This window comes from Pseudopipra pipra, chromosome 3 (assembly GCF_036250125.1).
Source record: "Pseudopipra pipra isolate bDixPip1 chromosome 3, bDixPip1.hap1, whole genome shotgun sequence".
In the NCBI taxonomy this organism is placed as follows: Eukaryota; Metazoa; Chordata; class Aves; order Passeriformes; family Pipridae; genus Pseudopipra; species Pseudopipra pipra.
The window spans coordinates 1,738,736-1,761,578 of record NC_087551.1 but is presented as its reverse complement, the minus strand read 5'-3'; the positions used below and the strand labels follow the sequence as shown (position 1 = coordinate 1,761,578).

Genomic DNA, 22,843 nt, shown 5'->3' with positions numbered 1-22,843 from the left:
AATAAACCCAAGGCTGGAGCTGAATCACGGAACTGGTACCAGCCGTGGAGCAAATTCCTGCCACCAGGAGCAGCTGTTGTTACCCTGCCAAAACTTTGACACGTTGTACACATTTCAGACCCCAAACCAAGGTGGACTATACTTAGTTTTACATGGCAGACACCCTTTAACTATAAATATGTATCACCACTCTCCTGCTTTTACTAACAATGGCATTTTTCAAGCCAGTTGCAACTTGTGTGAGTAACCACATGAATTAAACACCACATACTTAATTCTTTACTAACCTTTCTTTCAACAATGCAGCAACAGCTATAACTGTAGCAAGTGCTGATGAGATTTATAACTGGGTCCTGACTATAAATCACATTTTTTTAATCAGCCTTAGAAAATTTTTATTGCTGTTTTCATCCTTCATTTTATATGTACTATCTCCTCGGATCAGGAGGACCTATATCAAGGTGTAACTCTTACTACATACCCCAAAAAACAGCACAGATGTTTTCCTAAGCGAAGATAAGAGATTAATGTAGGCATTTAGGGATTCCAAGGAGTCAGCTTGAAGAAATAAGTTTATTTTGAGCCTATTGTATTTGTGTTCATGGCAAAATTTGGAAGATCCACACAAAGGGCTAGACCCAGCCCTGCTGAAACCAGTGATATTTGTCCAGAGGATGGAGCCAACACGCTGGAAATGGATCAAGGACATGGCACGGGATGACAAACTGCTCCATCATTAGCTCTTAATTTAAGCTTAACCCTCCTCTTTAAGGAGAGTGGGTGAGAACAGCAAACAAACGCCATATCCATCACCACATCCACACAGTTCCCAACTCCTATTTATAGTTTTGCTTCGAAGTTAAAGGGAAAAATGCAAAGCATGATGCCAGAGGGGAGAGAGAGGGAACAGCTCCGGCCTGTGGCTGCAGCTTTATTTCCAGAGTGCTGTCCACCACGCTCAGCACTGCTGCAAGCTCAGCCTGTGCCAACACCCAGCTCCCAACAAAGCTGCAAACACCTCCCCTGGAGTTTCCTAGAGAGCAAAAACGAACAGGTTTCCATGGCTAAGATGCTTTAATTCTCGACAAGTTCGGGCAGGCCAGCAGCTCCTGTCTTTTTTCTGGCTGCTCCATGACATCCTCCTGTCCTTCTCCACCACCTGGACCTTTCTGCGTGGCAGCACCAGCACCCTGGAGGCTCCCAGGGCTCTGCTCCTCCTTAGAGAGCCTCTGTGAGTCACTGCCTTGCTTTGCTTCTCTTACTCCAAAATGCTTTTTTAAAATTAACACACTAAGTTAAAAGAAAGCACACCCAGCACGAAAACCCAAGGAACTATTTAATAGCTATTTTAATCTAAACAATCACAAGTAGCTTTTCAACAAAGGATTTGAACAGTTCCAGATTCACCTTTTCTGACTAATTTTGTGCCGCCACCTGACACACCCCAGATCAATCACACTCCAGAAATTCAGGGCCTTGGGTCATTTCAGACCTTGTATTCCTTGGAATGTAACACAATTCCCATCTTAACCATTTTAAAATCAGACCTTTGGCTCTTCACAACCAAGGAAGAGCTGCATGGCCTCACAGGAGGAGCCCTGAGCAGTGCTCAGCCCTCAAAAGGGATATGGGGCGAGCTTGCCAGAACACAAATCACTTTAACTCAAAATCCCCCAACTGAGCTGACAAAGCAAGCACACACACCTGGAGGCTTTGTGCTGCACACATCATGTTCACTCACATTTCTTTTTACACTGACTGAAAACACAGGTCAAAGTCACTTGTAGTGTTACAAGTGGTGCTAATTCAGCTTTGGGAACAAGTATCTAAGTTATCCCACACAAGCAGAGTGCTTTTGAATTTAGTTTTGCTCAACTCTTGTCAAGAACACAGCATTCAATGCTCAGAGTCCACAAAAATGCCTGAAAAGGCTTAAAAAAAAATCACACCTTTAGGTCCTCCTTTTTAAACCAGAAACTCAGTGTCTCTTCAGCCCCCTTCACTCCCATGGCACACACAAAGGGAAGAGCACTATCTCTTATAAATATTGTAAAAATTACCATTTCTCCTGTAAATTCCTTATAATTTATGATTTCTGTCAATTTTTCTCTTCACATCAAAGAAAATAATTCCTGTGCCAACTCACTCATCCCTGCAAACTCAAACCTGCCCACGTTTCATTTGACCACCCTGAAGAGTCAGGTGGGGGATTTGCCTCAGAGAGGTATGAACTAATACGGGATGAAAAACAAGCTTTTCTACCGTTCCCTCGATATTCGGGCTATTTTCACAAGTTTCCGGGCGAGCCGTGGAGGAGTTGTGCGGGCAGAAGCTGCACTCTGCAGGCACCAGCAGGAGCAGCATGTCCCTTGCTCAGCCGAGCAGTGCCCCCGTATGGCAGGAGGTTGAATATTGCTCTAATAAAAGATTTTTTTCCCCCCCTCAATATTGTTTCTCCAACGCCCCCGGGCTGCTGCCTCAGCTCAAGGGAATCCCTGACACACGTTCTTTTACACCTCGTGGTACTCGCCCAGCTTTTACAAGTTACCACGGTTATAAATCTCCCCCCAGTTCAGGGTTTTCCAACCCAAATGCCTTCATTTATGGCAAAAAAACGAGCAACAAGTGCTTCAGGTCCATCTCCTAATTCTTTCCCTCTGTCAAACCTCAGGAGCATCCCCCTTGCCTCGCACACCTGCTCCAAAGGCACCGTGCAAATACTTAAAAAGACATATTTGCAGAATCTCAAATGCTACAGCAAGCAGGACTGTGTATTCAGGAGGTAAGAGGATAGAGAGTCCCCCATGTGGCATCATCACCTGCCCCACTGACCCGAAATATTCCTGGGGAGCTGGGGACAGAGAAAGCAGCTCAATAAAAAAGTGGTATAAAATACAAAGATAACTCCTTCAAGAGGAAGAGTTTGTTAAAGGGAATAATCCTCCTTTAAGCAGATGGAAATGCAATCTTAATTAATACAATCTTGTGGCACTTGTATATATAACGATTTCAGAAGAACCCAGACTTCATTCCAGCAGATCCCAGGCTTAAGGCATCAGGTGAAGTGAACTGAGGTTGTTTCAACTGCCAAAGAACCCAAATCCACAGCTCCCAGAAACCATTACAGCTCTAATTCAATATTTGATCAAGGACATTGCAATTAAACAACAACAACAAAAAAAGAATCACAGACCAAAGTATTTTCTTTATTATTCTGCTCCTGTTGTTTTCTGTTGTAACTGCAAAAAAAAAAAATAGCAACTGCTTTCCTGAAGTTCTTCACTAATTTCAGATTTCATAGCAATAAAAAACATAATTCAAATGGCTTAGAAGTTTACCCCTCAAAAGAGAAAAGTATGAGCATGACATACAGGCTGCATATACACAAACATTTTAATTACTATCATACCCAAATAATTCTCCTGGAAAATAAAAATCTCCTCTGACAATTGTTCAATCCTCTGTCCTACTTGCACCTACCTCTCATGCTTGAGTCCATCTTCCACTCCCAGGAAACACAGAGTGCTGGGACATCAGGGAGCAGAGCAGCACAGAGCCCTCAGGAAACCAGGAGAAAGGGGAAAGAGGGCTGGTGCTGCCCTAAAATAGGCTGAGAGACACAGGTGCCCCACCAGGATCGTCACATGGGACCAGCTGGGTGGTTTGTTTGATGTCATCAGCCCATCTCCTTATTCCTCCTGTAAAATCCCTCCTCCAGATCAAAGATTACACCCACCTTGATCCCCAAGCTCGTCCAAAGGAGTTTCCTGAAGAACAGTGAGCCAGACTCGGGTTATGGCAGCTCAGGACATCCAGCAGCACCTGAAAGCCATCACAAGAGGTATGGCAGGGAACGACATTAAATTAAAGAAGGGCTAAACATGGCAAGAACAGGGGGAGAAAACCAAGTAAAACATACAAGGATCTGGTTTAAAATCATGCTATTTTAATGAACACTCCTAAGGCTTCTTTAGAAAATTAGGAGAGATTATATATCCTGCTAAAATAGGTTTCTCAGTTCAAAGAAACTGTCCTACCTGGCCATGGTGGTGTGGAGCACTGCTGGGGAGCTTTCCTGGAACAGTCACAGGTACAATTTCTCATCAGCATTGTCCTTGTCTGCAGAGATGGGAAAGAAATCACTGTCAGGCTGGAGTTTTTTTGTTTTATTTTGAGGTAAGTGCCCTCCTGAGTTGCTTTCCCAGAGCCAGGTTTGTGTAACGGGTTGCCCTTTAAAAAAACGTAACAGATAAAATAATGAGTTCATGTAACTTCATGACAAAACTATGCAAAGAGCTCAATTTAATCTTCTATATAAAGTGGCATATGAATTTAAGACTTGGAGGGATCAGAGCCATAAGAAGGCATCCAGTGGAAGGGTGTTTGCAAAATGGTCACTGTCCCTAGTCAGGAAAGTTGGCTCTATGTTAATCATTCCTTAAAATACCCACACTTTTTTTTTGTTTTACAAGTGTCTGGAGCACTTTAAATGAGACATTTATTGAGCTGCAGGGTGGGGAGTGGATGAGGATGGACAGAACTGGGTGATAAACTACAGATGTACCCCGGCCAGAATAAATAAATCACTTGAGACTAAGTGGATCACAACTGATTCCCTCATGGAACTTGGAAAACTTTAATGGAGTTGAGGTTTCTGGTGCACCAGTAAACCCAGTGAGCTGCAGAGGATGGGGCAAGAACATACTGGCCAAAACGAAAAAACACCTATTTTTATTAACAGCCACAGACAGGGTAAATATCAGTAAGACTCATACAGCATGAAATGATGGAATAATGTAATGTACAGATATTAAACATGTTTATTTCAGTGTGGCAGAGGCTGCTGGAAAAGGCTCAAAAACTTACTGCTGGTCTCCTGTAAGCTTTAATAATAATCTAAAGCATATTAAAATCAAGTTCTGGTATCCTGTTCCTGTTACAGTGGTGTGGCCACAAGTTGTGAGTCCATTCACTTCTCATTTTGGTGGGTGTGGGAAAAGCTACTTAATCATTCTGTTTTAAGTCAAAAGATCTATTTTCAATGTTTACTGTTGTCTGTGAACAATTTAACCCTTTTAAGGGTTCATGTTCAAATAAAAAAAATACAAAGGTTAATCATTATTTTTAAAAGCATAATCTGAAAAATATTTTATGTTGTTCTGGATTTTTTTTTGATTTTTTTTTTTATAACCAAACATCATCTCAGCTATAGAATTCCAAGGTCAGAATACAAGTTCTGGCTGTGTAGAACTGCTGATGACATTCTGTCCCCCTCACTTCTGTCACTTTTACATATAAATTATTGAGACAAAGTGCCAGTATCATTTGCCATGAGCTAGAGAAGAGTAATTTTAATGAGTAATAATGACATAAAAAACTTTCCAAGCAATCATCTGTTTGTCAGCAGTAAAGTGAATGTGAATTTGGGAAAACTCTGGGAACATTCTTGCTTTGCCACTCAATATATTTTTTACCCAATAAAACTGTACCAATGAATTCTGAATGTGGACAAAGTTAACAGCCCTTATGCCCAAGCCAAATCCCAAATTTCTGATTGTTTTATCTCTCTCTTTTGTGTCCTGCCAAAAAGATAAGAAACATGTTGGCACAGAAGAAAAATTATTGCTTGGACTGTTCTACCAGCCAGTGAATCTGTTTCCTATAAATGCAACTTTAACAGAAAAATTCAGTTAAGTAAATAGAAAAGATAAGTGAGACAAGAAGCAATATCAAAATAGCATTTGAAATAAAAGAGTAGTAAGTAATTAAGGGGTTTTTTTATTAAATAGTTGTCAGAATTTAAATCTTTAACTCCAGATGGCAGATGAGTTTAAAGTGATATGTGACAATTAATGTTAATTTAATCCCACATGGATCTATCTTACTGTTGCTGTGATCAGATCTCCACATAAATAAATTATTAATTAGCATTATTTATGTTATTTTGCATTCCACTGAGGAATAATTAATGAAAGAACAAAGCTATTGTCCCCTGAATGACATTCTGGTGCTCTCTGAGCATGTAACAGCACAAGTCCGTGATGAGGGATGTCAACTGTCTTAGCCCTCCTTGTGCACTTAGGAAAATACTTTGGTGTTCCTGTTTTAAAAATTCCTGTTCTTGTCTTACCGAGGAGGAAAGTGAGAAATAGTCTGATGGAGGAGCCTCTTCAGCTGCTGGACAGGAGCCTGATCTTGGATTTGGCATCTCTGGAGGCTGTTGCCACACTCCCATTTCCAGACTGTGCTCTGGGATCTATAACTAACACAACTGTAAGGTTAGTCACTTTAAGAATTCAGAGGGGTTAATCACAATTCTTTATTTTGAAATGTATGGGGATCTTTTGTTTTTTGAGGGTTCTGTGTGTGTGTGTGTGTGTGGTGAGGATGTGGGGTTTTTTGGTGTTTTGGGCTGTGGTTTTTTATGGTTGGTTGGGTTGGAGTTTTTTGGCGCTTTTTTTTTTTTTTTTTTTTTTGTGAGTGAATTACAGCTCTGAACACAACAGCTACAGAAAAACGTCTTTGGGGCAAAGGAATTTCAAACACATGTATTTTTCCCCTCAGGAAGGGCCGCGGATTTTTGGCGGTAACGCTGACTACTCTCCCCGACGCCATCTTGGCTCCTGAGGTGACATTGGCGGGAAAAGGCGGCACTCGGTGCAGGTGTCCTTTGTCTCGCTCCGAGCCCCGTTTGGGCAGGTTTTCCCCCAGATTTCATCCCGAACTGTCTCCAAAGCCGCCTCAGGCGCCGGCTTGAACCTTTTCCTGACACTTTTTACCTCAGAATTCAAGGGTTGTCGAGGGTTGCGATGTTCCCGCCTTCGCGCGCTCTGCGCCGCCTGACCCCCCTCACCCGCCGTAGCGCCCGTACGGAACGGAAAGCGGCGCGGGAGCGGCAGAGCCAATGGGCTCCGATCTTACTGCGCGGGGCCGCTGCCAGCAGCCAATCGCGTGGCCCCCCCTTCCAGCCGCGGGCGCAATGGCGGCCGCCACGAGCTGCGGCCGCGCCGCGCTGGGCGCGCTGGGCCGCGATGGCGGCGGGGCCGCGGCGCGATGGCGAAGGGTCCTGCCTGCCCTGCCCGCGGGCGGCTCCGCGCTGCGGCTGCCGCTACTCCCGGGCCGCTCCGCGCTGCGCTGGGTGCCCACCCGAAATGCCGCGGCGGGGCCCGGGCAGTGCCAGTCCGTGACGGTGGAGGTGGGCGGCAGGTGAGGGGCCCTGAGGGGCGGGGGCTGTGCAGGGGCTGTCCCGGGGGGAGAGAAGGCAAACGTGAGGGGAAACGGGTGCGAAATGCGGAGTATGTCGAGATTAGTTTAGCTAGGGATGTTCTTTGATGGCGATCTTTGCTGATGGGCTCGAAAACACACAGAGAATGAGCCTCAATCGGTGGAATCATCCTGGCCATCCCTTAGGGACATCCGGGAATAACGAGCCCTAAGGATGCAGTGAATCGAGATGCTGATGGGTGTCTGTGGGTACCTTGTCACCTTGGCAAAATAACTCAAGGTCCACTTATTAGGTTGGACTGAGTGATCTCAGAGGTGTTTTCCATCCTGATTGACTCTGTGAGCTCATCGTGGGGGATGAGAGGCTGGGCAGGACCCGGCAGTGTGTCCTGGCAGCCCAGAAAGGCAATCCTGGGCTGATCCCACAGGGGGGGCAGCGGAGCAGGGAGGGATTCTGCCCCTCTGACCCCCCAGGTGAGACACCCCCCCCCCCTTGCAGAGCTGCTTCCAGCCCTGGGGAACAGCACAGGAAGGACATGGAGCTGCTGGAGAGAGTCCAGAGGAAGCACTAAGATGATCAGAGGGATGGAGCAGCTCTGCTGGGAGAGCTGGGATTGTTCAGCCTGGAGAGGATAAGCTTTGGGGTGACCTAATTGTGGCTTTTCAGTGCCTGGAGGGAGCCTGCAGGAAACATGGAGAGAGGCTGCTGTGGTGGGAAACGGTGCTCTGTGGATTTGCAGACAGCTCCACTGTGCCTGTGAGGGTGTTTCCCACTGGCTGAATCCCACCTGGAACGGTGGTGATTCACTTCTGTCTCCAGGGAATGGCTGGAACTCCGGGTGGCACCCGATGTGGCTGCCAGGCTTTGCTTCAAGGTGAAAGGAGCAGGACACTTGAGGCAAAAGCTCGTTCAAGTTAAGAGAATTTGGTCACTTTTGGCCAAAGAATTTCGATTTCTGTACCTGAGGTGAAGTGTAACCTTTGTTCTGTGCAGTTGGGGCTGGAGATTAAAGCAGAATTGCTGGAAAATTTGGTTGAATTCACCATGAGTAACAGGTTATGTCTTTCCCTCAGAAAGATGGAGCTGTCTTCTGGAAAACTTGCCAAGTTTGCTGATGGTTGTGCTGTTGTTCAGGTAAGAAAAAATAAGTAGTGAAAAGTTGTGCAACTTCAAAATTTCTGCATCTTACAAGTCACTGTTAGGCTATCAGCCTGTTAGATGTGGGATACAGAGACTCAAGGAGCAACTTAATCCCTAATGAAAAGACAGTTGTGTTTTATAGGAAAAAATTATGTTTGAAAAGCAAAAATATTGGCATGAAGGGTGGATTTATGGGGTCGTGTCCTGCAAAGAATAATTGTGGTTTTATCTTTTTTTTGTTCAACCCAGCTGGGTGACACAGCAGTGATGGTCACAGCAGTCAGCAAAACCAAGCCTGCTCCATCTCAGTTTATGCCATTAGTGGTAAGTACTTACCAAAACATTAGGTTTGTGATCATTTGTGGAAGATTTAGCAGCAGAATCCTTAAATGGAGGAGTTCAGGGCGCTGGGGGGAGTGAGGAATGCACTGCAGTGACAGCCCCTGGAGTTCATGGTAAAATGTCTGGATGTGTAGGATCATTCTCTGTGGATGGGGGATGAGCCCTGGAGCTTGTGTGCCTTGACCTTGTGACCTTTGCCACGACATCCAAGCCCAGATATTCTGTTTTAGTTGGTTTAGGAGGCTCAAAAGGCTTGTGATTATTAAGGAGTAGAACTACAGGGTTGGGGTTGGAACTGGATCATCCTTAAGGTTCTTTCCAGTCCAAACCATTCTGTAATTCCATGATTGATATTCCACCTTCAGGGAGGGAACAGTGGGTCCTTCAGGGATCTACCCTGGAACAGAGCCTGTTTCATACATGTCACCTGAATTCTGGGTCGACTTTGCTCTGAGCAAGGGATCGGATTATAAAATATATATAAAATATAATTGTGTTATAAATTATATATAAGGTGTCTCTTCTGAGTGCTTGGGTGGCTCTGCAGTGAGTATCAGTTGTCTGTAGGGATGTGTTTTGTTTTTCCAAGGTTGACTATCGACAGAAAGCTGCTGCAGCAGGAAGGATCCCTACAAACTACCTGAGAAGAGAGCTCGGCTCCACAGATAAAGAAATTCTTACAAGCAGAGTCATAGGTAGGCTGAAACCTTTCAGTCACAACGTATTTTAAATATTTTGAGATGTTGTCATGAGTGTTTGGAAATGCAGTCGTTTAGAACTGCTGTTTGCAGGGTTGGTTTTCTGTGGTAATGGCAGGAAATAAAGCTGTAGTTGCTTGTTTGTCAGTCCTGATTGGAATTTTAGGGTTGTATACATCATGCTAAATTTCTTTCAGGGTTCTTTGCCTTTTTTTTTGGGTGTTCCATTTAAATAATTTGATCAGGTTATTGCAAGACAAATTGAATATTAACTACTGGAAACCAGCTGCTTCTTAGACTTTGGTTATTTCTTCTGCAGATCGGTCAATCAGACCTCTCTTCCCAGGAGGATACTTTTATGATACACAGGTGGGTCATGTTACCTCCCAAATGGAGAGCTGGGGCATGGACAATGAAAATTTCTCATGACACAGGCACTGCTTTAAGAAAAATGATTTTGATTAATATCCAGGGAGGGTAATGGCAAACCATTCTAATAGTGTAATGCTGCTTTTTACTTTGTCATTAAAGGATTTTTGTTACATCCTAATTTCCAAATTTTGTTGCCCAGATAGAAGAAAACAATTGAAATCTCCTCTGTAAAACAGAGGCAAGGAAGGCCAGGGGTAGATGTTTGATATATGGCACAATATTATACATTAGTGGGGTTTTTTGTCAGCTTTCTGCTTTAAATACCTGCACAAATTTCCATTTGCAGTCTGGGCTTGTGTGGATATGTGGGATGTTCTGTTTTACTGTCCTTAGCTTTGTGTTGACAGCTCATAAAAAATGTGCAGGTCACAATTATTCATTGTCTTTTATCTTATGCCAGATCCTTTGTAATCTTTTAGCAGTAGATGGTGTCAATGATCCTGATATTCTGGCCATCAATGGAGGTAAGAGGGCTGGGAGGAATCGCTGCTCCTGTGGGATTTCACGGGATCCACTTTTCCTAAGCCACATTTTTATGTCTCATTTTAGCTTCTGCAGCACTTGCACTGTCTGATATCCCCTGGAATGGTCCTATTGGTAAGTGAATACTTTGAAATCAGGGATGATTTGAGTGTAATGAGAGACCTAGACCACAGTTTCTGCTTTAGTTTTTTTTTAATGAGAAGCTGAATCTAAATGTTGAATTTCAAGCACTGAAAATAATTTTACAATGGATAGGATTATTGCACTTCAAAGAATTATTTTTCCTGGACTAAATACATTTTTTGAAAGGTTTATAATGCAGAAATAGTGGAGTGTAGAGACCAATAAATTATTTTTTTTCTTAATAGTAGCTTAGTCTTGAAAAGCATTGTTTTGAAAATAGCTGGATAAGAATATTTTTTCTCCAGGAACTCAAGAAGGGAATTGTTTAGTTATGAATATTTTTTTGGAAAAGAAATGACCCAACCAGGAACAAATATTTAGCTGTATTTTCCTGTCACCTGCCTTTTTTTTTTTTTTTCTAGAAAACATGTGCTGAAATGACTAAAAAACTCCCAGTAGACTCACAGCATTGTGTGTATAATACTTGGCATTGTCTTCACCCAGAAATAGTACCCAAAAGTAATTCAAAAACAGATAATTTTGTCTTCCGCAGTTGTTCTTAATATACACTCAACGTGCTGATATTTTAAAATTAACGCACAGCTTTAATTATTGTTGCTAGATCTATAAATTTCCAAGTAAGATGATGCCTCAAGGAACTTCCTTGTTATAACCATAATTTCCTGGGGTTTTTCCTTGTAGGTGCAGTGAGGGTGGGGCTGGTGGATGGGGAGACTGTTATCAACCCCACTCGAAAGCAGATGGCTTCCAGTGCTTTAAATTTGGTTGTGGCTGGAGCTCCACAGAGTCAAGTTGGTAAGTGTGGGTTCATTTTCATCCATTGAGGGCTTCAGAATCAAATAGGTGCTTCTCCAAATATTCCTAATGCTTGAAACTTGTGTTTTGGCACGACAGAAACAACCAAATTCCCGCAGTTTGGCGTTAATCTGGATTTCCTTAGCCGAGCTAAGCTGCTCTCAAACCACAAACCATCAATTTACCAAATTTTTACCTTTCCTTTGGTAGTTATGCTGGAAGCAACGGCCGAGAACATCCTGCAGCAGGACTTCTGCCATGCCATCAAGGTGGGGGTGAAGCAGAGCCAGCACATCATCCAGGGCATCCAGCAGCTGGTGAGGGAGCGGGGTGTTGCCAAGAGGACCGGGCAGAAGCTGTTCGGGGCTCCCGAGGAGATCGTGGAGTGTGCCAAGAAGTGAGTTCAGAACAGATCATGCAGATCTAGCTGGGGCTGGGAATGTCTGTGAATATCACTGTGGTGCTTTCGTGCTTCTAATGGAAGCAAATATTTAGTCTCCAAAAAAACCCCCTCAGTTATATAAAGGATTTTTAAGCTGTGTTTTTAAAACTTTTCTCTTTCCTTCCTGCAGACTTGCTTCTAACAAGATCTATGCAGTGTTCACAGATTCTAGCCACGACAAAGTAAGTGCTCCAGGCATTATATCATTATATTTTAATAATTATCACAGTTCAATCAGTAAGATTTAGTTCTTTAAGCTGCTGTTAATGTAAACTCATTTCCTTCCTTGCATATATTTGCAACAGTAATAGTAAATCATTCTGTCAATGGTTATCTACCAGAATATTTATTTGCAGTGTGTGGAGATGGAGACTCCCCTTTTAAAAGGAGGGGAAGTAGGTACAGGATACTGCTGGGAGACTGGGCACAAGAGGGAAGTTTTTCTCGAGGAGAACCATCAGCCCTTGGAATAATCTCCCCAGGGACGTGGTGGATTCCCCAGCATTGAGCACTTCTCAAGGGCAGGGTGCTGGGCTGTCTCAACTAGTCTGTGCCTTTGCCAGGAGAGGTTGCAACCCTTCCAAACCTGATCATTGATTTTTGAATATGTGTGACAGTTCTGGTTTTTATTCCTTGAATTCCACAGAACTTTAAACCCGACAAAACCCCAACGTGTGTTGTTGTTCTGCCCTGTAGAGTTAACTGGCTGTAAATCCTGTGTTCTAGATTTCAAGAGATGAAGCAATTAACAAAATCAGGCTGGAAACAGAAGAGCAGCTGAAAGGTATTTTCTGCCTTCTTAATATTTAGAGAGTGCTTAAATGGAATTAGCACTGCTCAAGAGTTACAGTAAAAGGGCTGTAAAATCCGTGTTCCAACTTCAGATGCAATTTTTTTTTTTTTTATCCCCAGAAAAGTTCCCAGAGGCTGAGCCTTATGAAATCATGGAGTCTTTCAATGTGGTTTCAAAGGATATTTTTAGAAATCTCATTCTGAACGAATATAGAAGGTGAGCACTCAGTCAAACTGCTGCTGAATTAGTGTATCTGTCAGCTTTTAATCCAAGATGGGTTTCACTGATCTCATGGTTTCTCCCTGTTCCTTCAGGTGTGACGGGAGAGATTTGACTTCCCTCAGAGACATCAAATGTGAGGTGAACATGTTCAAAATGCTTCATGGATCAGCCTTATTTCAAAGGGGTCAAACACAGGTAGTGCCATTTAAACACCAGAAACTATAAATGACTTACCAAAAGCTGACAGATTTGTCTTGCATTTGAATGCCAAGTTTCTTTTTTTCCTCTCATGTAAATGTAATAAGTAGAAATGGTGTGTGGGTTGGGAAGTGGAGGAGAAATCCTTTAAAAGGAACTTCTACAGAACCTGAGCTAAAAAGGGAAATTGTACCCAAAAAATTGCATTAATGAGATTTTTTTTTTTCTCTTCTTTGCCTAAAGTGTCAGCTCTTGGGTGGATTGAATTAAGACTGTACTGGAGATTTGGTCTCCTGTGTTTTTCTAGCTCCTTTTCCTATAAGATTCAGCCATTGATCTGACTAATTGCACTTATTTTGGGTGGTAGTTGCAAACAGTGATTTACTTTTGAGTGTTGTTGCCTGTTATCCCACTAAAAATAACACCCACTGCAGGTCTATGTGGCTGCATCTGGCCCAGTCTCTTAAATAGCTCAGTTGTTTTTTTTTTTTAATTAGCAGATTAATAATACAGAATAATAATAAATTTCTGTGAAAAGGAGGAAAAAAGTTTGCAGGAGTGGCTGGTGATGGCATCTTATTTGTTGCTGAAATTCTTTCTGCTTCTTCATAAACAGTAAAAGTTGTTTAAAAGGAGTTTATTTTTTTTTTTGGTTTCTTTTTGTTGCAGGTGCTTTGTACAGTCACATTTGACTCCCTGGAGTCGAGTGTCAAATCAGATCTCATCTCCACGGTGGTGAGGTAGGTGCACCTTCTGGTGTTCTGGCAGGGGGAGGAAGAGGGGGAGCAGTTAAACACAGGTGATAAAAGTCCCTTCAGCTTCACACAGATACAGTTTTTAGGACTGAAACGTGTGTTAAATCAGACTTGGAAGTGGCCTGTTCTCCAGAGACCACGACAGGTATTTTGTGCTAAGGGAATATTGAAACTGGAGAGTATTACAAGAAACATCCAGTCTGGTTTATATATTTAAAATATTTGTGTTCTCTTTTTAACAGAGCAAGGAAAACTTAATTTCTTATTGTAGCAAGTGAGTCCTTGTGCTTTTAACCTTTTTTGTTGCTGAGGGCTGAAGTGAAACTCCTTCCCTTCAAAGCTCCAGTTCAGTGATCTCATCCCACCACTGGGGGAGCTTTCACATTTTAATGTCTCAGCTTTACTTTACTTCAATTTTTTTGGCCTGGAGGTGTTTGTCCATGTTCTGTAATTTTGGTAATTGTAGGTGATCAGCAAATGTATTGATCTGTAAGTTTTCCCTGGGTCCATTTGTGGGCAGAACAATGTAACCTTGAATTACCTGTTGTATGTAAGAAGTCTTTGGTTGCTCGTTTTTTGACATGGTCTTGTTTTTAATTAATAGTGGCATAAAAGATAAAAACTTCATGCTGCATTATGAGGTGAGAGCTTTACTGTGTCACAGCTTTCTGCATGATTCACAGAAGGGCTTTGTGGCTTGCTTTTAAACTGATCACTTCCAAGGATATAAATTATCTCCAGCTTTGCTAAAATGTATTTATTTTAATTCATGTGTGAATTGATCAGAAGAGAAGTGCTGGTTTCCTAAAAAGCACTGGGTAATTTGTAATATTAAAAAGGCTGTATAAGTGGGAATATCTTAACATTAGGTGAGCTCCTTAAGAGCAGGTTGTTGCCAAAATCAGGATGAACCTGCACTCTGGTTTTTGGTGAGTTCTATGAACGTGCCCAGCTGACGTGGTAAATAAGTGCTTTTACATCTTGGATCTCTCTCAGCCTTTGGAACTCGCCCAGAGTATTTCCTACAGGCATATCTTGTTCCATTATCTGTAGGACAGAAATAACACTCCTGCTATGTTGTTTGACAAGTTTGTTTGAAGGGAGCTTGTCATGTTGTTTCTCAGCTCCCTCGCTACTGCTTTTATTCCCCTTTGTTCCGTGGCAGTAAAACATTTACCAAACATTGCCTGGGCTGGTCCAGGCTTGCAAACTAAGTGACTGATAAAAGTCAGCTGGTGATTTGATTCATTTTTTTTTTTTTCATTTGTTTTTACCTTGAGATGCCCCAAAACTTTCAAAGACTTTTTTTTCCCAAGTGTGTGTTTAAAAACACGGGTTAATTTTCTGCACACACGTTTTTTTACTTCCCAGTTTCCACCTTACGCCACCAACGAGATTGGCAAAGTCACTGGTATGAACAGAAGAGAGCTTGGACACGGTGAGTTCACACCACAAGAGTCCCATGCTGCAAGTTTTAATATTGCATCTGATTTTTATTTATGGATCACTTAGTGTCCGGGGTTGTTTTCAAACAGGTGCACTGGCAGAAAGAGCTTTGAAACCAGTTATTCCCCCGGATTTCCCGTTCACAATACGAGTTACTTCTGAAGTCTTAGAGTCTAATGGTATTGCTTTTTTATTTTTAAGCTAGTGCCAAAGACTAAATTTGGTTCTTAATGAGTTAGAGGGGATAGATTTCAATATAAATGTTTTTAATAGCTCTGTTACTTGAAGGACTTAAAAAAAGAAGCATGTGCGTGGTCACGAACAATGGACCTTTCCATTTGTATCAGTATGAGATGTAAACATAAATCATGAGTTTCATAAAATATTTTTATGCTACAGAGTGAGGAAAATAGCTTTTGTTGAGACCCTTTTTTTTCAGTGTTTTATCCCTTTCTTTTTTCCTGTGTCCCAACTGTGTAGGTTCCTCCTCCATGGCTTCTGCGTGCGGTGGGAGTTTGGCACTGATGGATGCAGGTACAAAATACAACACTTTTAAGGATAAACTGCTTTGGATCGTGTGTTTTAGGATCTAGAAATGACCAAAGGCTTCCAAAATGTAATTTTTTTGTGCTGCTCTCAGGAGTCCCAGTGTCCAGTGCAGTGGCAGGTGTAGCCATAGGTCTCGTTACCAAATGCAGTCAGGAAAAGGGGGATATTGAGGATTATCGGCTGCTGACAGACATCCTGGTGAGTGGTACTGCTTCATCCTGGAAAATACCTTTTTTGACCTTCTTTTGTAACGCTTTACCCAGTTAATTCTGAAATACTGCTGCTGGAAATATTAGTTTTCTGGTTTGTCTCTCAGACTCCTCCTTCATTTTGAAAAATCTCCAAGAAATGTCCAGTCACGTTTCTTGTATTTTGTGTAATTAGTTATTAGGCTTTTGTGAGCTTTCTTTTTCCGATAGATTTTGTCTTTGGGAGGAGGAGGTTAATATTTTTTGAATAATTTGAATAAAAATGCACATTGTGATACAGCCACCAACAGCACAAAATCAACTCTGGTTCTGTTGTTCAGAAACTAGTTCACAAAAGCTCTTAATTTCTAAGGAGAGAAGGGAACAGGGTTAACCCTGCACAGCAAAATAAGGCTGAAGAAAAACTCAGAAGTAATTCCAAGGCCTCAGAACTATTTTATGACTTTTTGAAACACAGAGTGTACTTTTAGTATAGTGAGACCTGGCACTGGGATCAAGTTGCTCCAATTTGCTTTCTTCTCTCTGTGCTGGCAGGGAATTGAAGATTATTATGGAGATATGGATTTCAAGATGGCAGGTACTAATAAAGGAATAACTGCCCTGCAGGTATGGTAACACTGAATCCTCCTAAATCTGAGAAGGTGTTAAAAAAGCTTTCCTGACATACTGATGTGACTTCATTCTTTCCCAAGGTTGATCTAAAACTGCCAGGAATACCAGTAAAAATTGTCATGGAAGCCATTCAGCAAGCCACAAGTAGGTCCATATTTGTATTTGCACCCATTTTATCATATGGAATGATAAATTGTATTAAATTCTAAGTTTTGTGAAAACAAGTAATAACCTAATAGTTTTTGTTCTCGTTGTGGGGAAAAAAAACAAGCTGTTATCTTGATAAAACAGCTTTGGTTTAATAAATAAGATCCAAACTAACTCTAAAGTAACTTCAGGCCCATTTTTAAATGTTTCTTGAGCAGTGAGTTCTTAAAACTTCAGTACAAGTCTGTGTCACCTCAGGGAGTTTGTGGGTAAGGGATAATGCTATAAAAAAACCAGCAAACTTCTTCTCATTTCCCATAAATCCAGCTTGTATTTCCCAGGGTAACTTACTGCCCTCTGTATTCTGACATGTACAGCTCAAGTGTTCTTGGAGCACATGGAGAACTGAAGCCACGTGCTTTAATAAGGATTTAATTAGTTGGAAAATGTTCAACTTGATCGTGGCAGCGAGATTTTAGTAAGAACAAGTAATTCCTACTCAGTGGTGCACCACTTCAAGCAGCTCAGCTGAAGTTCCAGGCCAGTGTATCAAAGCTGTTGCTCTTATCAGCAATCTGATTTATCTCAGGAATACCCCAAAATAAAAAGTATGTGGTGTTCTAGGTGCATAAATTCAATAACTGTGCTGTTGTGCTGCAGCAAACGTGCCCCACCTGAAATGTGCTCAGTTACATCCTCCACTTAGGCAGGAGGCAGGTTTTTATCAGGAGATATTTATTTAGTTTGTAGCAAAAACTGTTATCAATTCATTCCAAGCTTGCACAAAATGATTGATTTCCTTCTCCTTCCCCTCCAGCTGCCAAGAGGGAGATTTTACATATCATGAACCAAACGCTGGCAAAGCCCAGACCCAACAGGAAAGAAAGTGGACCAGTTGTAGGTAATGTTGGTTGTGTGAATTCATATCTTTCATGTTAACCTCTTTAACAGTAAACTTCTTAAACCAGCTTTTTTTAATGAATTTTACGTGTTTCTGCCTCTGCCCTATGGGGTTATTTTTAATTTATGGGGGGTTTTGGTTATTTTGGGGGCGGGGGGTTATATTACCATGTGAGGCAGCACTGCACTATTTCCCTGCACACCAGAAAACAGGATTGAAGTGAAGCTTTGTGAAACTCCTGTACCCATTTTGATTTTCCATGTCAGCAGCAGTGTGGCTTGGGGTAATTTCCAGTCATCAAAGTCTATCCTGTGTCTTCATTTATCTCAGTTCTTAGATGTAATTACATCCACATTCAGCAAATATTACAGGTAGCTATAGAAGACTAAAACCTGACTTAATGTGACCTATTTCTTGTGGTGGTTTTCAAGATGGCTCTGTTTAGCATTTCAAAGTCTCTTCAAATGTTCTTTCAGAAACTATCCACGTTCCATTATCAAAAAGATTAAGATTCATCGGTCCTGGGGGTTATAATCTGAAAAAGCTTCAAGCACAGACCGGTGAGACATCCTTGATTCCTGTGATGATTTATCCCAATGTGTTTCCCTTTGTTTCAGACTTGTATATTTAGGTATTCCAATGCTCAAAGGAAAAATGGGAAAAGGTTGATGTGTGTAGAGTAGCAGGGAAATGGGACTTGAAGCTCTTAATGCTCTGCCAGCTTGATTAGTGCTGCTCAGGGGGTTGGGGTGGAGAAAAGGAGGAGAAATCCAGTTTCCCTTTGGTGCAGTCCTTTGGGCAGAAAACTGCTCTGGAGGTGCAAGGAATTTTACCATTGTGGCTCCAAAACATTGTCATTTCCATCAGCTGTTGATGAAAGCTGTGGTTTTATTAAAAATCTCTGGGAAATTCATTCATGAAAACCCAAAATGCTTTCAAGAATTTTTTTTCCTGCCACAAAAGGACTACAAAAATAATTCTGTGTTCCTTTATGGACCACAAGTTTATCCAGGGAAATTATCTGGAATGGGGTTGCACATAAAGCTGTTTAATGCTTAAATTAAAGATGACTTCAAGTGACTGAAACTCTGAGATCTTAAAGGGTCGGTGCAAAATCATTTTTCTCTCTCCAAGCCTTTACTGACTGAGAGTTTGCTGCTTGCTGGAACGTTCCCCTAAACCCTCTCCTTGAATTTCCCTTTCTGAGGTGTGACTGTGAGTCAGCTGGATGAGGAGACTTACTCCGTGTTTGCCCCCACGCCCGGCGCCATGCACGAAGCGAGGGAGTTTATTGGGGAAATCTGCAAAGATGATGTAAGGACACACTTCTCAGACATCCTTTTTTGGGTTTTCAGTTTGCTTTTGGGGAATATTTTTGTCCTAATCTTTTCTTTTTTTTTTTTGTTTTCCCCCCTCCTCTACAGCAAGAAGTTAATTTGGAATTTGGTGCGATTTATACAGCCACAATAACTGAAATAAGGTATAAAAACTGCTTTGGAGTAGAAGTAGAAATTAGTGAATTCACATAGATATGTAAATATGATGTGAAATAACTGATTTTTAAGCGTGCCACTTACACAGGTGCCAACGTCACCAGCCTAATTTCTGGTATTTCCTCTGCTGAAAATGTTTTGTGTCCTAATAAGGCTGTTTATTTCTGCTGCTTCTTTGGTTTCTAGAATGCCTCTACAAATTATAAAACCTCAAGCCTTTTTTCACCTTTGTATCTGAGAGAGGTGGTACAGATTTCCTTTCCACTTAGTCCAATATTTGTCCTGTAAAATGGTACCTATTACTGAAATATTGTGCCCTGAAATAGGAAATTTCCATCCACTTCTAATTAAGGAAAAACGAGCGGACGTGTCGTGGTTGCTGCGAGATTTTTAAAAAAGGGAGATAAAATTTTGTATATTAGTTTACTAATGCTTGCTCTGGGGACAACATGCAAAGTGAAATACAGGCTTTTCTGGGTGCATTTTGAAGTAACTGTGCTGTTTTGTGCTGCAGGGATTCGGGAGTGATGGTAAAACTCTATCCAAACATGACACCGGTACTGCTTCATAATTCACAGCTCGATCAAAGGAAGGTAAGCATCCTTAGACAAGTATCACATGGACACTTATATATTTGTTCTTTAACTTATTAGCACAGCTCTAACACTTTCCTGTTGTGCTAGATTAGCAGCACCCTTTCATTTAACTCTGCTCCCCTGGACTTAGAGCTTCAAAAACTCAACTGCCACTGTCCTTTTGACAAGGCTTTTGTGCACATCACCGAGTTCTTTGGCTCTGCAATACGTTTTTCTGTGTGACATTTAGAAACCTGCTGTTCCTAAGGTAGTGCTGAGCCACTGTGATTGTCTGGAATGGAGCATGAAGAATTCCTGAAAGAAGGAACTTTTATCACTGACCTCACAAAATTAATCACTCTGATATTATTTTTTTTTATTATTTTCTGAAAGATTAAACACCCCAGTGCCCTGGGATTGGAAGTTGGACAAGAAATTCAGGTAATTGTATTTTTTTAACTTTAAAGTGCTAATAAACTGCTGTTCATATTTTAGAATTCGAGTGAGGTTTTTTATTTTGTGTTAATGAAGAAAATACTTTGCTGGATTCCCATTCTGTGCTGGTTAAAGGCCTGATCATCCCAATATAGATCTGTTTAAGTGTCGTGCTCTTGCTGTGTTATTTGACAGTCTGAAGAGTGGGTTGTTTTCTCACCAGGTGAAATACTTTGGCCGAGACCCCACTGACGGCAGGATGAGGCTGTCACGGAAGATCCTGCAGTCCCCGGCCAGCACCACGCTGAAAACCCTGACTGACAAGGACAGCATCGTGCTGGGAGGGGCTGTTCCACAGACATCCTCCTCATCCCAGTGACAGGCAAGGCCTTGGGATCAGCAGGCTCACTCTGATTTTTACATATTACACTTCCCCTTAGTGCTGTGCTCACACTGCTTGACATTTATGGGAAGCGTGTTGGAAGTTGGTTCAAACGCCTTCATGGTTCCAGGCATCCCAAACAGCCTGCTTTCTCCAAAACAAGCTTCTTTGTTCATCTGCAGCATCCTTTTTCTCTACCTTGCCACCAATTTTTTAAAGGAAAAAAAAAAAAAGGCAGGGCAGAGGAAGAAATGAAAAATAAGCTGCTTTCTTGATGAAGTCAATTAGTGGAGTCAATCTCAGTCAATTAATGCAATGCCCAGAGCCCTCCCTTAGTTTTCCTGCATGTATTTGACTGTCAATACTTATGCCTGATTTTTTTCCCAAAACTTGTGTGGGGTTTTTTGTCCTTAGAAAGCTGCTAGAAAAGGAAGGTGTCTCATCTTAAAATCAGGAGCAATTCCATGGTGAGACTGGCAAAGGGAAAGGCACAGGGCACCGGCAATAACTCGAGGAAGTCTTCTAGGAATGATTCACAGCAGCAGAAAAAGTGAAAGTTCACTGAAGAAACGTTGTTTTTAAGAAATGTTTTTGCATCTTGTGCCTTGATGTCGGTTGGTTACAGAGTATTTTCTCTCTCTTTCAGGAAAAAAGGTGTGATGGCTCGTGGAAATAACAAGTGACCTTTTGCTAGAATCTGTTGATGCCCTGGCAAGAATCTGCAGGTGGATGGTAGTGAATCATATTTTTAAAATAGACACTATTTATGCTTAAAGGTGATGTAGAACTTCAAAGTCTTCAAATGGATTAAAAACCTTTAAAATAAAACCAGAAAGAAACAAAGCTCTTCTCTTGTGTAGCAAGGCTGAGATGAGAATGTGGAACTTTATAGACATTTCAGTGCTTAAGATTCCTCTCACTATCAAGTCCAAATAAAACTGTGGATCTGAGAAGCAAGAATGGCTTTTCAGAGTACAGGATTGAAATGCTGAGCAGAACATAAAGGCTTAGAAGCATCACCTTTAACATGATCGATGCTGTTTTAGACAAATACATCTGTGACTGGCATAGGGTTCAGACTTGCTAAAATATCTGAGCAGAAGGGGGGGTTAAACAACCTGGCTGAAACACCACCAGTTATTATCTGAGTCTGTTGGACAGTGAATTTTAAAATATATAATTAAAGCAATAAAATTAAAATACTTATTTTGGGATAAACAATGGATGTGATAAACCTTCCCCCTGAAACACTCTCATTAAGAGTGTTGGAATCCCTCTATTAATTATGTTCCATCAGTGGGTTCACTGATCTCTTTTAGACTTCAGAACGTTTCCCAGGGGCTCAGGAGAACGACTCGTTTTTCTGCTGTGGGTACAGACTGTGAAAATCAAAGAGGGTCCTTCTGATGTTCACCAGTCTGTATGCAGAACTCAGAAGAAAATCAGCTTCCCACCTGATGGCAGGTGGGCTCTGAACCTCCTGAAAGAAAAAACAGAGCACTGGGGAGAGGAGAAATGTGATGTACAGTAAAAATGGATTCTTTTTTAATTATTATTTTAACTTAAAGTATTAAAGAAGAAAGAAATGACTGGTATACTTCTCTGTAGTTGTCTTTCATCATGTAAGATGGAAAAATTGGTTGGAAAGATGGAAAAAATATTTCCTCAGCAATCTCTTCCTCTTTTTTGAGGAGTGTTTTCTGTTATTTCTTAATAAGAATTCAAATGTCATTTCTGACTGTGACAGTTGACTGCTATGTTGTTTGTTACATGTCCTGAATAGTGTTAATAAAATTATGTAGGTGATTGTTAAAGTCCCTGAACAGCAGCTCAGATGTTTCCATTTCTGATAACTCTTTTCAGAACCTGATCTCCCCAATTTAAGTGGTTTTCCGAGGTTTACTGTGGAATAAATTTCTGTAAGGCTCCTGTTGGTGCTGCTCCCAGTAAATCAGCTCCTGGAGCGCTGGGGATTGTCTTGTTTGTTGGATGATAAAGGAGGAAGAAAGACTTTCATGTTGCTGTGGCAGAACCTGTACAGTCAGCCTGGCTTTCTGCACCTGTAACAACCTCCAGGCCCTATGGGAAGGGGTGGGGAAAAAACACACTTGGGAATATCTGGGAGGAGCAGAGAGCAGCTGCTCCTACCTGAGGAGAGAAGCTCAATGGGAGCCAAGGACTGAGAAAGCCTGTGCTGGTCTGAGCCTTCCTGGAGGGAAGGCAGGGCTGGGTTCAGACATCCCGGGTTCTCCCCGGAGCCGTCGGAAGCGCAGGTTGGACCGTGGCAGGAGGGATTGGGCTCTCAGGTGATACCAGCCATGAGCAGAAAGCAGGTGGGTTAATAGTGCTTGACAGAGTCCTACTCAGTCCTACTGCAGTAGCTGGTTTTTCGTGTTTGAAATTGTGATTTATTTATTTTTTTTCT

General features: G+C 41.8%; 1 protein-coding gene and 1 long non-coding RNA gene across 5 annotated transcripts; one reads left to right on the top strand and one right to left on the bottom strand.

Annotated features, from left to right (window-relative positions):
- Positions 1–3,185: 3,185 nt before the first annotated feature.
- On the bottom strand, positions 3,186–6,907 carry LOC135412339 (uncharacterized). 3 transcript variants are annotated; one of them, XR_010429596.1, is made up of 4 exons: positions 6,780–6,907; positions 6,131–6,262; positions 4,038–4,119; positions 3,186–3,822 (listed from the first exon to the last, which is right to left on the bottom strand). It is a non-coding gene; the product is annotated as an uncharacterized LOC135412339 (long non-coding RNA). The 3 variants fall into 3 exon arrangements; XR_010429597.1 differs by lacking the exon at positions 6,780–6,907 and having other exon boundaries at positions 3,186–3,239; positions 3,737–3,822; positions 6,131–6,766; XR_010429595.1 differs by lacking the exon at positions 6,780–6,907 and having other exon boundaries at positions 6,131–6,766.
- A 57-nt stretch (positions 6,908–6,964) lies between these two features.
- On the top strand, positions 6,965–22,241 carry PNPT1 (polyribonucleotide nucleotidyltransferase 1). 2 transcript variants are annotated; one of them, XM_064650976.1, is made up of 29 exons: positions 6,965–7,206; positions 8,299–8,359; positions 8,615–8,689; positions 9,297–9,402; positions 9,725–9,774; positions 10,238–10,301; positions 10,387–10,434; positions 11,146–11,259; positions 11,470–11,656; positions 11,832–11,883; positions 12,428–12,485; positions 12,614–12,710; positions 12,809–12,911; positions 13,584–13,654; positions 14,274–14,310; positions 15,041–15,107; positions 15,205–15,294; positions 15,596–15,649; positions 15,756–15,862; positions 16,408–16,479; positions 16,566–16,629; positions 17,450–17,533; positions 18,010–18,093; positions 18,741–18,847; positions 18,958–19,013; positions 19,541–19,619; positions 19,995–20,042; positions 20,260–20,418; positions 21,065–22,241. In XM_064650976.1, exons 1-28 carry the CDS (start codon positions 6,980–6,982, stop codon positions 20,413–20,415), a joined length of 2,418 nt encoding a protein of 805 aa, XP_064507046.1. In that variant the 5' UTR covers positions 6,965–6,979; the 3' UTR covers positions 20,416–20,418; positions 21,065–22,241. The 2 variants fall into 2 exon arrangements, with proteins under 2 accessions (XP_064507046.1, XP_064507048.1); XM_064650978.1 differs by having other exon boundaries at positions 6,992–7,206; positions 8,303–8,359.
- The last annotated feature ends 602 nt before the right edge of the window (positions 22,242–22,843 follow it).

Bases quoted from the DNA above. Each gene is read 5' to 3' on its own strand.
- PNPT1 (XM_064650976.1), top strand. From the start codon at position 6,980: ATGGCGGCCGCCACGAGCTGCGGCCGCGCCGCGCTGGGCGCGCTGGGC. The intron at 14,311-15,040 runs GTGAGAGCTTTA...TTTACTTCCCAG, and splicing joins ACTTCATGCTGCATTATGAG to TTTCCACCTTACGCCACCAA. The intron at 16,480-16,565 runs GTATGGTAACAC...TTCTTTCCCAAG, and splicing joins AAGGAATAACTGCCCTGCAG to GTTGATCTAAAACTGCCAGG.